This window comes from Anomalospiza imberbis, chromosome 33 (genome assembly GCF_031753505.1).
Source record: "Anomalospiza imberbis isolate Cuckoo-Finch-1a 21T00152 chromosome 33, ASM3175350v1, whole genome shotgun sequence".
Taxonomy (NCBI): domain Eukaryota; kingdom Metazoa; phylum Chordata; class Aves; order Passeriformes; family Viduidae; genus Anomalospiza; species Anomalospiza imberbis.
The window spans coordinates 606,213-619,199 of record NC_089713.1 but is presented as its reverse complement, the minus strand read 5'-3'; the positions used below and the strand labels follow the sequence as shown (position 1 = coordinate 619,199).

Genomic DNA, 12,987 nt, shown 5'->3' with positions numbered 1-12,987 from the left:
TAATTCATATTTATTTGAACTTCAGAAAGATTGGGCCACTCCCTGATGTGCAAAGAATGAAACCTGTCCGTTGAGAGACATTTGAAAGACCAGAAAGCATCTGGAGGGGGAAATCTGGGTGCAACGGGAAGTACATAGATCCACCTGGTCTAGTGCAGAGATGTCCTTAGACATGGCCATTTCAACAGGAGAACTGGAAACACCTAAAGGAAGACAGAGAGGAAAGAATAAACAGAATATTGGTGACTCAAGGAGATGGGAAGATCAGTATTTCTTGTCATTCTGCCATCAGTACATCAGAAAATTGCTGTTTCTTAAAAGTACTCAAGTGACACAGATAATAAAAATGTGTTTGTATAATACGAAATGTACATGTATTAACACCTGTGCCCCTTTCCAGGCAGACATCAGCTGTGTGCCCATGACCAGGCAGTGCCACTTGTGCCCTGAGGTGCCGAGCTGGGATTGGATCTCTCAGAGAGGAGCTGAGGGAGAGCAGAGCACCTTGCAAGCTGCAGGTCCCTGTCAGCCCCGCAGGGCTCCTGTGCCATCAACATCTGCTCTGCTCCAGCCTGAAACAGGGCCCAGCATGGTGCCGGGACCATCAGAGAGCTGAGGTGTGTGCTGGAATTCAATGCCCTCCCCATGGCGCAGCAGCCCTGCATTTCCCTGCTCCAGCCTTGGTCTCCAGCACAGCCATGGAGGCTCTTTGGGCTCCTGAGTGTTCCTGCTGTGTCCATGCCCCCAAGGGCACAGAGCAGCCTCCTCTCTCGGGCACTTGCCTGTTTTCCATGCCTTGCACAGGCGCTGGCCCTGCCCCACAAGGCCTGGGCTGAGTCCTGCCCTGCACGCTCAGCCAGGCTGGGATGGATACTGATGGTTTCTGTGCCAGGCTCTCTGAGCCCAGCCCAGCTCCCTGCAAGCTCTGCCAGCTGCCCTGAGCTCTGTGCAGCACCAAGGGCCTCTCCCCAGCACAGCCCAGCCGGCTCTGGCCCCACAGCTCTGCTCAGCCCAGGCTGCTCTGGCCACTGGCCCCACGGCCTCAGCCCCTGGCCAAGGCACAGCAGCAGCTGCAGCTCAGCCAGGACTCAGCCCCAGCCATGGGGGAAGGGGCTTGGCCAAGGCCAAAGGAGGCTCCCTGGGTGCCCTGCTCCCCTCGGGCTGAGGTGCTGAGAGCTCTGCAGCCCCTGCTGCCATCCCATCTGCCCAGGCCAGCACAAGAGCCCGGCCTTGGGGCCCTCCAGAGCTGCTCCTGCTCCAGGCCCAGGGCCCATCCCAGAGCTGGGGCAGCCACAAAGCTGTGCCCATTTCTGGTCATCGCTGCTCTGATGGGGATGGATCCTCAGCACCTTGGAGGTTGCTGATGAATTTTACTTCTCCAGAGGGCTCTTCTTTCTTGAGCTCTTCCGTTCAGTAATTCCATGAGAAAATCTCATAAACATGAGATTTTCAAAAAATGAGATTTTCTTCAAAACACCCAAGACAAGAAAGCCCTTGGTAATAATTAAAGTCCTCAATTCTTCTCTGGTTAATTAGACAGATTTCAGTAGTGTATTCAAAGTGAATATACTATATTGAAAACAGTGCTGAGAGAATTGTTCTTTTCCTGTTAATGGATTTATATCAGCAATGTCCAATTGATATTGACCCCCAGCACCTCCTATTGCAGTCTGAATAGATGTGAAAATCAAGACCCTTCATGGCTGACAATCAATCACACTTTGTCCCCAACCCCTCCCCACCATTTCTCTCATCCAACCCCTGGCACTCAGAGCAGCTGAGGAATGGAGTCACACCCAGGGGTGTCCCCAGGGCTCAGGACTGGGGCCAGGTCAGTGAAATCTCTTGATTGCTGATCTGGGCGAGGCCATCGAGGGCACCCTCAGTCATTTCCAGGTGAGCCCAAGCTGGGTGGGAGTGTGGCTGTGCTGGAGGGCAGGAAGCTCTGCAGAGGGATCTGGACAGGCTGGAGCCATGGGCCCAGGACAATTGGATGAGGTTCACCAAGGCCAAGGGCCGGGTCCTGCCCTGGGCTCACAACCACCCCAAATCCCTGGCTGTGCCCTGCCCCTGATCCCCACAGCCTGTCCTGTTTCCTTCATCCCTGCATTGCCAGGGACTTTCTGGGACAAGGGAGCTCTGCTCTGGGGATGGAGGGAGGTCCAAGCGCCACCACTGGAGTGGGAACCACAACTCATCAGGTTTGTGTCCTTTGGGGGTCAGGAACTGGTGAGACTCAGAGGCACAGAAAGTTTCTCTTCATGGACAACAGACAATGGTTGAACAGGACACAATTTAATAAAAATCACACTCATCCCTGAGCTATGTGCAACGTCCCAGCAGCGTCTGATGAGTCCAGCATCCACAAGTGATTTCCATATTAAAATTAATTTTAGACAAATGTAGTTCTGTGATAAATAATAAACACAATTAAGATCTTGTATCAGAATGCTTGTCCTGGAGTAGAGGCAAAAAAGCTCAGAACACTTCCTGATTTGCAAAACTGTCAGTGGTGGATGGAGAAGGGAGGTCAGGCTGCTTTTGGTGTTGAGGAAATGCTGAAACCAGCCTGACTCATTTCATCTCCTCCTGGCCTGGCTGATCTCTTCTCTTTCCCCTTCCACCCATTGGCTTCTGTCTCCCACCAGGCCCCCGGTGAAGAGCCTGGCTCTGTGTTCTCCATCCCCTCCTCGCTGGCACTGCCAGGCTGGGATGAGGAGCCCCTCAGCCTTCCCTGCTCTGGGCTGGACAAGTCCAGCTCCCTCAGCCTCTGCTCACAGCCCAAGGGCTCCAGCCCCACCTTGGAGGGCCTTCCCTAACCCTGCTCCAGCTGCCAGACATCTTTCCTGCCCTGGGGAACCCAAACCAGGCCACAGGGACCTGGATAATCCACGTCCTTGATGTCCTGGTCACACAGCCCTGGCCCCTTTTCCCCATGTCAGGCTCTGGGGTGGATCCTGTGGAACATCCTTTGGTGGGGGCTGTGGCTCCAGGTGGACCGGGGGGATACGGGGGGACAGGGACCCCGCTGGGCATGAACAGCATTGGACTTGTTGGGAGAAACTGTGAGGGGGAGCTGGGGCGGAGTGACCAACCCAGTGACCTCACACAGCCCTTCTGGGATGTCACACAGCCCCTCTGTGATGTGACAGCCTGCTCTGGGATGTCATTGAGGCAGTTTATGTCATAGCTGCTCGATGACCTCACATAACCCCCTCTGTGATGTCATAGCCCACTCTGTGGCCTCATGTTACCAGATGATAAATTGTCTCCACCAGGTGAGCTGACACCTGGAGCTTGTTCTCCAAAACCCCAGGCCTATGGAAACCACACAATGCCCATTGTGTCAGAAGGGGAACTGGAAGTTCACCACCCTCAGTGTCCTGCCAGCTCAGCCAGGCCCCCTGGAACATTGGGGTCCACGACCACCAGGGACCACCAGAGAGACCCCCAGGACAGAAGAGAGCATGGGAAAAGGGGAGGGGAAATATGTTAATGATTCTGGGGAAATGATTATCAGATGTGTTTTCAGTCCAGGACAATCAGTGAATATGTGTGCAAAATACAGAATATGAACAGAAACTTTCCTGCACTCAGCATGCTCGGCTTTGGGAGGAGCTATCCCCCGTGCACCCGGCTGAATAAAGAATGCTGCTTCTTAATGCTGCATTGGTGTGAAGGAGTTTTCTGTTTTACCGAATTTTTGGTAACACTCCACTGCCAAGGAAAGCTCTGTCTCCTGCTGCTCACACACAGAGAAGGGCTGGTGGCAGATGTGGGGGTCGTTGGCTGCCTGGGGCACAGTGACCATGAAATAATCAAGTTTTCAATGTTCTGTGAAAGAAGGAGGGGCAGCAACAAAACTTCTACACTGGAATTAGGAAGGGCAGACTTTGGCCTATTTAGGATGCAGATTTGGGGAGTACTGAATCAGATACTGATTTTTTAAATGGGAAACAGCCCTTAAAAACAAAGGGGTCCAGGGAGGATGGTCACATTTCAAGAAAGTAATCTTAAAGGGGGAAGGAGAAGCCTGTCCCAGTGTGGCCAAAGATGAGCTGGTGAGGAAAATGACTGCCATGTCTGCCCTTGGAGCTTTTGTGGGAAGTCAGGGGAAAAAAGGACTGGCAGCTCAGGAAGTGTTTAAGGATGTGGTTAGGTCATGCAGAAAGACAAGTTGAGAGGTAAAAGCTCAATTAGAACTCAACCTGGCAGCTTCTGTAAAAAGAATAAAAAAAATGTTTTTATAAAAAAAATTATTGCAAAAGGAGGAGGAAGGAGAAGTTCTACTTTTTATTGGATGCAGTGGAGAATATAGTAAGTAAAGATAAGGAAAAGGCCGAGACACTTAACATCTTCTTTGACTCAATTTTCAATATAAGGACAGGTTGTCCTCGAGACAAGTGTTCTCCTGAGCTGGTAGATGGACACAGGGAGTAGAACAGGCCCCTGGAATCCAGGAGGAAGCAGCTGGGGACCTGCTGAGCCACTCAGATGCTCACAGGTGTATGGGATCAGATGGGATCCATCCTAGAGGGATGAGGGAGCTGGTGGATGAGCTCCCCAAGCTGCTCTCCATCATTTACCATCAGTCCTGGCTCACCAGGGAGGACCCAGAGCACTGGAGGTGCCAGTGTGAGCCCATCCCCAAGAAGGGCTGGGAGGAGGATCTGGGGAACTGCAGGCCTGTCAGCCTGACCTCGGTGCCTGGCAAGGTTCTGGAACAGATCACCCTGAGTGCCATCACAGGGTACACACAGGATGGCCGAGGGGTCAGAGCCAGCCAGCGTGGTTTTAAGAGGGGCAGGTCCTGCCTGAGCAACCTGTTCTCCTTTTATAACCAGGTGACCCACCTGTGGATGTGGAAAGGCTGTGGATGTGTCCGCCTGGACTTCAGCAAAGCCTTTGGCACTGTCTCTGACAGCATTCCCTGGAAAACCTGCAGCCCACGGCTTGGGCAGGTTCCTCCTCGCTGGGAGATTGAAGAGCTGGCTGGAGGCTGGGCCCAGAGAGCGATGGGGATGGTGCTGCATCCAGCTGGTGTCCAGTCCCTGGTGCTGTCCCCCAGGGATCTGTGTTGGGCCCAGTCCTGTTTAACATCTTCACTGATGATCTGGGTGAGGGGATCGAGCCACCATCACCAAATGTGCAGATGACACCAAGCTGGGGGTGAGTGTGGATCTGCCGGAGGGCAGGACAAGAAGACACAGCCTTGAGCTGCACCAGGGGAGGTTTAGGCTGGACAGCAGGAAGAAGTTCTTCACAGAAAGGGTGAGTAGGCATTGGAATGGGCAGGCCAGGGGGGAGGTGGCAGAGTCACTGTCCCTCTCCAGTGGCACTTAGTGGCATGGTCTGGGTGACAAGGCAGTTTTAGGGCATTGGTTGGACTTGATGATCCCAAAGGTCTTTTCCAGCCTATTTGATTCTGTCATTCTGTGATGACTGGGACACTCTGGGACCATTGTGACACTGCAGGGCCTCGTGGAACAAAGAGGACCATGGTGACACTGTGCAGCCCCCTAGAACCAGGGCTCCATTGTGGTGCTCTGGGGCCAAATGGAACCAGGGAGTCACCCGTGACACTGGGTCCTCGTGGAACCACAGAGGCCATTGTGACACTGTGGGGCCTCCTGGAACCGAGGGGTTTCACCATTTTGACACTGCAAAACCAAGGAGAGCATTGGGAGAGTCCAGGGCCCAGTGGAACCAAGGGGCCGTTCTGACACTGCGGGGCCTCATGGAACCAAGGGGACATTGTGACACTGCAGGACCTTGTGGAACCAAGGGGCCACTGTGACACTCTGGGGCCTCAAGGAATCTGGAAGGCTGTTATGACACTGTGTGGCCTCGTGGAAACAAGGAGTCCATTGTGACACTGAGGGGACTTGTGGAACCACAGAGAGCATTGTGACAGTGTGGGACCTCATGTAACCATGGGGCCTTTGTGACACCCTGGGGCCCCATGGAACCAAGGGGCCACTGTGAAACTGCGGCACCAATGAGAACATTATGACACTGTAAAGCCCCATGGAACGAAGGAGACCAGTGTGACAGTGCAGGGCCTGGTGTAACCAAAGGGACATTGTGACACTGAGGGGACCCATGGAACCAAGGACATCTTTTGCAGATGACTCCAAGCTGGATGTGAGTGTTGATCTGTGGGAGCATAGGAGGGCTCGGCAGAGGGACCTGGACAGGCTGGATCCAGGGCCCAAATCGAACAAGGTGAGCTTTAACAAGTCCAAGTGCCGGGTCCTGCACTTTGGCCACAACAACCCCTGCAGCGCTACAGGCTGGGGAGAGCAGCCAGGCAGAATGGGGCCTGCAGGGAACGGTGTGGCCAGCAGGAGCAGGGCTGCTGTGACAGCACTGATCTGCCCCCAGCTCTGCACACAGACATTGCTGCTGCAGCTCCAGAGAAGGCAACAAAAGGGCATCTCTGCAGAAAACTGTGCTGGGAGGTCCTTGAGTTCCTTTAAAGCCACCAAGAGTGCAGCCCCTCACTGACACAGTCTGATGCCACAGGGAAGGTGGAGAGAAACAAAGTGAGAAATGGCACAAACAATGGCATTTCTTTGTGGACAATATTTTAAAAACAAAAAGAAAATGAACCTCCAAAATGAAACTAACAAGAGGTAACAAAGATGACTTTCATTACAAGTGATTTGCAGAAATTGGCCAGCAGTTTAATGTCCCTGAAAGCATCCAGTCATCAGTGTCCACACTGCAGCCTTGAGCTCCTGGTTCCTCAGGCTGTAGATGAGGGGGTTCAGGGCTGGAGGCACCACTGAGTACAGAACTGACAGGGCCAGATCCAGGGATGGGGAGGAGAGGGAAGAGGGCTTCAGGTGAGCAAACACTGCAGTGCTGAAGAACAGGGAGACTACGGCCAGGTGAGGGAGGCAGGTGGAAAAGGCTTTGTGCCGTCCCTGCTCAGAGGGGATCCTCAGCACAGCCCTGAAGATCTGCACATAGGAGAAAACGATGAACACAAAACAGCCAAATACCAAACAGGCACTAACAGCAATGAGCCCAAGTTCCCTGAGGTAGGATTTGGAGCAGGAGAGCTTGAGGATCTGGGGGATTTCACAGAAGAACTGGCCCAGGGCATTGCCATGGCACAGGGGCAGGGAAAATGTATTGGCCGTGTGCAGCAGAGCATTGAGAAAGGCACTGGCCCAGGCAGCTGCTGCCATGTGGGCACAAGCTCTGCTGCCCAGGAGGGTCCCGTAGTGCAGGGGTTTGCAGATGGACACGTAGCGGTCGTAGCACATGATGGTCAGGAGGGAAAACTCTGTTCCAAGGAAGAAGAAAATCAGAAAAACCTGTGCAGCACATCCTGTGTAGGAGATGGTGCTGGTGTTCCAGAGGGAATTGTGCATGGCTTTGGGCACAGTGGTGCAGATGGAGCCCAGGTCGCTGAGGGCCAGGTTGAGCAGGAAGAAGAACATGGGCGTGTGCAGGTGGTGGCCGCAGGCTACGGCGCTGATGATGAGGCCGTTGCCCAGGAGGGCAGCCAGGGAGATGCCCAGGAAGAGGCAGAAGTGCAGGAGCTGCAGCTGCCGCGTGTCTGCCAGTGCCAGCAGGAGGAAGTGGCTGATGGAGCTGCTGTTGGACATTGGCTGTGGCTGCACATGGGGATCTGTAATAAAAGTAATCATGGAATAGTGGGGTTTGGAGGGGACTTTAAATATCCCAGCCCAGCTTGGGGGCACTTTCCCTCTCTGCCTGCCCAGGGCTCTGCTGCCTGGAGCTGTCCCTGCCAGCAGCTGCTTCCCTGTGCCCAGGGCTGGGCCCTGCCAGTGCTGCCAGAGCCCAGCCCAGCCCGGGGGGCTCAGCTCTGCCCTGCAGACCCCTCCCAGCTCAGTCACTGCCCAGGGGCAGCTTTGGCTCTGCAGGCTCTGATGGCAACGCCAGAGCAACCCTGAGGCAGCTGGAAAAGCGACACTGATGCTGCCTCTAAGGGGCTCTGTGCTGATTTCTGTCACTGCCTGGTTTATTGACTCCTGAGAGAAAACGTTTTAATTTTTCTCAGCCTGAAATGAGTGATGAATATCTATGTGCAATTTCCCATCCAATCCACACAGACCAGTAGATTTAAAAAGCAGGATTTTCCCTTTTATGCAGCCCCTGCCTTGCTGTGCTCCCATATAGTATACTTGGAAATGTTCTGCAGTTAAATGCCATGCTGGGAGCAGTCCTGAACAATGCAGAATCCTCAACACACATGGAGAACACATCCAAACCCTACCAGCTCTCTCCTTCCACCCACATCTTATCCCCCAGCGCTGGGAGCAGCTCCCTGGGCTGGCTGAGAGCTGTCCCTGGCAGGCAGCAGAGTCCCTGGCCCAGCACAGCGCCCTGGGCTGCAGGACCCTGCTCTGCAGGACAGCCCTGGGCACCCCTGGCTGCTCTGCACAAGAGATGATCAGAGAATGTACTCACAGGGTCTGTGGGCATTGGGATGTTCCAGCTGTAGGAGATCACTCCAGGAGCTGCAGCTGCATTGTCCTGCAGCCAGAGGTTCCTGTGCCAAGGGCTGCCAGGGATTCTGCCCCAGGCACTTCTCAGCACCTTCCCAGCCCTGACTGATGGAAGCTCTCTGTGCCTCTGTGCTGTGCCCGGGCTGGCTGCAGGCAGTGCCCCAGCCCTGCTGGGCTGGGAGAAGAGCTGCTCATCCAGAGAAATGTGCTTTTGAAGCTCTCCTTGGTTACCAGGATCACCCTCTGGGCCAGGAGCCCGGCCCAGCTCAGCAGCACAGACACAGCACAAGGACTTTAATGACCCTCTGGGGCTTTGTGCTCAGGCCCTGAACATCAGGCCCTGAGAGGGAGCTGCAGAAACCTCTCCAGAACTCCAAGTCAGAATCCAGCTCCAAAGTTCCTTTGACTTTTAATGGGTCCCACTGAGGGACACGACTGAGAAAGTGTCCCCAGGCCCCAGGCAGAGCAGAGAACTGGAGGCACTGATGACAGGTGGGGACAAAGAGAAGCCAAGTCTTGGTGCCCTGGGGCACAGCAGGGTCTGTGCCACCAAGGGCTGTCAGGAGACACCTTGTCCTGAGGCACTGGGGCCTCCTGGCACAGCCCCAGCCAGGCTGGGCACTGTCAGCTCCTTGTCCTGCCCTCAGCATCCCCCCTAGACCACATCCCAGTGGCCTCAGGGATCTGCTGGAAGGAGTCCCTGGGGAGCCTTGCTCAGGAATGGCCCTGGGGGCTCCTTCATGCTCCCAGGGACTGCAGGTTTTTCAAAGCACTTTGGCTTTGGCTTTTGCCTTGGAGTCTCTGAGAGCTTTGTGCAGTCATGGCCTCCAATTATCTGCTGTAACTAGTCCCTGGAGAGGCTTTGTCAGGAACAACACTCAGTGGGGCTCATGAATGCTTCAAGGTACTTCAGTTCTTTTAAGGTACTTGGTGTTTCCCTTTTGATCCAGACTCTGTGAGAGGTTTGTACAATCATGGCCCCAATTATATGCTTTAACGCGTCCCTTGAGAGCTTTGCACTGACACTCAGTGGGGCTCATTGGTGCTTTGAGATACTCAAGGAGTTTAAGGTACTTTGGATTGTCCTTTCCACAATGAGAGGTTGTTGTGCTATTTTGAGTCTCCGAGAGGTTTTTGTGCCATCCTGGCCTCTAGTTCTCTACCCCAAGGAGTCCATGAGGAGCCTGTGTTGGGGATGGACCTCAGTGGCATCCATTAATATCTTGAGAAACTTTGGGGTTTTTCCTCTGACTTTGACTCCTGGACAGGTTTGTGCAATCTCCTCTCAGGCCCTGAGGTTCCAGGGCTCAGCTCCAAATGCACCACGGGGCTCATTTGGATCAAGCAAGTCCTAACAAACCATGGCTCTGCCTTGATTTCCCTCTTGTCTGGGGCAGTTCAGCAGGAAGTTTCTGTAGTGGTTTTGGTTCACCAATTTGAGTTTTCTCAGCTAATGCATCAATTAGTGTGGTGGGTTCAGTGTTGGCTAATTACCAGGGCACTCACTAGAATATACTTTCTCATTTCCTGCTCTGAGATAGGATTAGGAGAAAGGCAAAGTGGGCTTAAAACTTTAAAAGTGTATAAAGAAAAGTTTATTACCAGTAACTAAAAGAAAGAGTAATAAGAATCAGAGGAAAACTTTCAGAACACTTCCTCTCTCCATAGAACCTGACAATGAAGAGAGAAAAAACATAAAATTTCAGTCAGTTTTCCACCTCTAGAATAGTCTTTCTACACTTAGGGAGAGAAGTTCCTCTTGTAAATGTTATGGAGACTTCTCCACAAGACCACAGTTGTCTCATGACTTTTCATTTACACAAATAGCAGCTGCCTGGAAAAACCTGGAATCGTGAAGTCCCTCTCATTTTTTCACAGCCTTTCCACAGCTATGTTTATGGGCCATACCAACCTATGGGGTATAAATTTAAAGATGTGGTGTTTAAGAGCAAAGGTTCTCTTCATCTATTTCTGAAATCATCGTCATCTCTGGGAAAAGAGGTCTTCTTCTCTCCCTGAGGGCATAGGTTCTCATCACTCTGCTCTCTTTCATTGTTCAAACTTCTCATGGGATCACAGCTACTTCAACATTTCCTTACATTAGCATGGAGGCCTTTGCTGAACAAGTCATCTCCCCATACTTTTCAATGTGTTATAGGGAAAAAGAGAGTCTGATGTATCAATTACATCCTTCTCCATAGCTTTACCAGAGGATTTCAGCCCCAAGATCAAGGCATCTCCTCATCCCTCACATCTGGGACTCAACTTCCTCTTCACTGACCTCGGTGTCTTCATGTTGCTCCTGTGTGCCTGCACTTTGTCCTTTTCTCTCACTCGAGGGAGGATGGAAGCACTGGAAGAGTCAATATCTCAGCCGGGGCCTGCAGATGGTTCCATGACCCCGGCCGGGCTCGGTACTTGCGGCCGGAGCTGTTTTACCATGGAGGTTTCTGCAGCGGCTGCGCTGGGGCTGTGTCAGGCTGGGCCGCGCTGGGGCAGGGCCAGGATCTCAGCAGCCAGGCCAGAGCACAGCAGCAGCACGGCCGGGGCCCATGGCTTCTCCTCCCCTGCCCGCTGGTTGCGGGTGAACCCCAAGGGCGGCAGAACCTTGGCCGAGCCGGCCCGGCCCGGGGCTGCTCCTGGGGCCCGGCGGATCCTGGCTGGGCCCGGGCTGGCGGCGGGGCAGGGCTCGGTAGCGGCCAGATGTCAGCAACCGCAGCCACGGCCCGGCCCGGCCTCGGCCCCGCGGCCTCCCCTGCCCTGCCCGGCAGCCGATGGGGCCTGGCGGCTCCCTGGGAAGGGGCCCGGCCCCACGGCAGGAGCCGCCCGGCCTGGCCTGGCTGAGACGGGGGCTGGGCCGGCCTGGTCACCTCTTTGCTGGCCAGAAGGGAAAGAGACCCAGCCAGGCTTCTCCATCTTTAACTTGTGTCTTCACAGAGGCGTGTGCAGTTTCCTTAGTGGTTTAACCGATTGTCAGCTCTCAAAGCTAATTACTGATTGTTTTTTTGTCAGACACCGAGGAAACTGCTAGCAGCTTCTCTCAGGACATCACTTCCGTGATGCAAAACCACCACAACAGCACAGAGCACAGATCTCCTTTGTCCATATGTAGTGGTCATGTGCCCGAGGCCTCAAAATCCCAACTTGGGAGATCTCTTGGCCCTCTCCAGGGTGTTTTCAAGTGAAAACATTCAGCTCATAGTCTAAGAAAATAACCAGAGCATAGAGCTAGTCTGACCTTTCTGTCCTGGCCAATTTGTCTGGGAGCAATCCTTGGAAATATACAATTTGGGAGGCCAAATTCTAATTTTTGCCATGGTCTTTGGCAAGAAGGCTTTTTTTTATCCATAGGAAGGAAGAAACAGAGCCCTCTGTTTCAGAGGCAGATGAGAGGTGACCACTGGAGGCCAAGGCCAGCCAGAGCTGGCAGGTTTTTCTGAGAGATACCTTTGCATGGAGGAAATTCTTTTAGGGAGCTTACCAATTTTAGCAATGGGCATCTGAAAAGAGGGACAGTTCTTTCCCATAGCAAGGAAAGCACCGAGCCCCAGTGCTCCAGGAGCTGATGAGAGGCAGCCCTTGGCATTCCAAGATCAGCCAGAGCTGTCAGGTGGCCCCTGGGAGGCCAAGCCAGCCAGACCTGTTCCATGTTCCCTCAGTTCCATGGGGCCCCACAGTGTCCCAATGGTCCCTTGCTTCCATGAGGCCCTGAGGTGTCACAATGCCCCCTTGGTGACACGAGGCCCTGAAGGGTCCGAATGGCCTCCATGGTTCCATCAGGCCCCACAGAGTCATAATGGTCTCTGGGTCCATGAAGCCCCGCTGTGTCACCATGGCCCCTTGGTTCCATGGGCTCCAGTGGTGCCACAATGATCCCCTTGCTTCCATGAGGTCCCCACCGTGTCACAGTGATCTCCATGGGAAGGAAAGAACCAAGCCCCAGTGTGGCAGGGGCAGCCACCAGAGGCCAAGGCCAGCCAGAATGGATGGTACTGGCAGATTTTGGCTGGGAACAACCTTTGGATATAGGGAATTTTAGAAGTGGAATCCCAATTTCTGACATGGACACCCGGAGGAGAAGCATAATTCTTTTCCATACGAAGAAAAGCACAGAACACCGGTGTTTCAGGGGCAGATGAAAGGTGGCCACCAGAGGCCTAGGCCAGCCAGACCTCTTTGTCCTGGTAGCTTTTGTCTGAAAGCAACCCTTGGATATAGGGAATTTGGGAGCTGGAACCCCAATTTCAGCCATTTCTGCATAGATAAGAAGGACAGTTCTTTTCCATAAGAAGGAAAGCACAGAGCCCATGTGTTTCAAAGGCAGAAGAGGAGAGAGGTGGCTCCTGGGAGGCCAAGCCAGCCAGACCTGTTTGTCCTGGCAGCTTTTGTCATGAAGGGTTCCTTGGATATATGGAATTTGGGAGGAGGAATCTCAATTTTGACCATGGACACCTTGAGAAGAAGGATGGTTCTTTTCCATAGGAAGGAAAGCATCAAACCCCAG

The 12,987-nt window shown here is 53.5% G+C and overlaps 3 protein-coding genes across 3 annotated transcripts in view; 1 reads left to right on the top strand and 2 right to left on the bottom strand.

Moving 5' to 3' along the window:
• Positions 1–12,987, top strand: part of LOC137463965 (zinc finger protein 208-like) — a 1,270,300-nt gene that overhangs the window by 743,341 nt on the left and 513,972 nt on the right. The window lies entirely within an intron of this gene.
• LOC137463966 (zinc finger protein 271-like) overlaps positions 1–12,987 on the bottom strand; it is a 1,077,684-nt gene that overhangs the window by 751,783 nt on the left and 312,914 nt on the right. The window lies entirely within an intron of this gene.
• On the bottom strand, positions 6,687–7,418 carry LOC137463987 (olfactory receptor 14J1-like; the record flags this gene model as incomplete). The annotated part of the gene is made up of 1 exon (XM_068175321.1): positions 6,687–7,418. A coding segment is annotated over one exon (732 nt), but the record flags the coding sequence as incomplete, so codon positions are not given.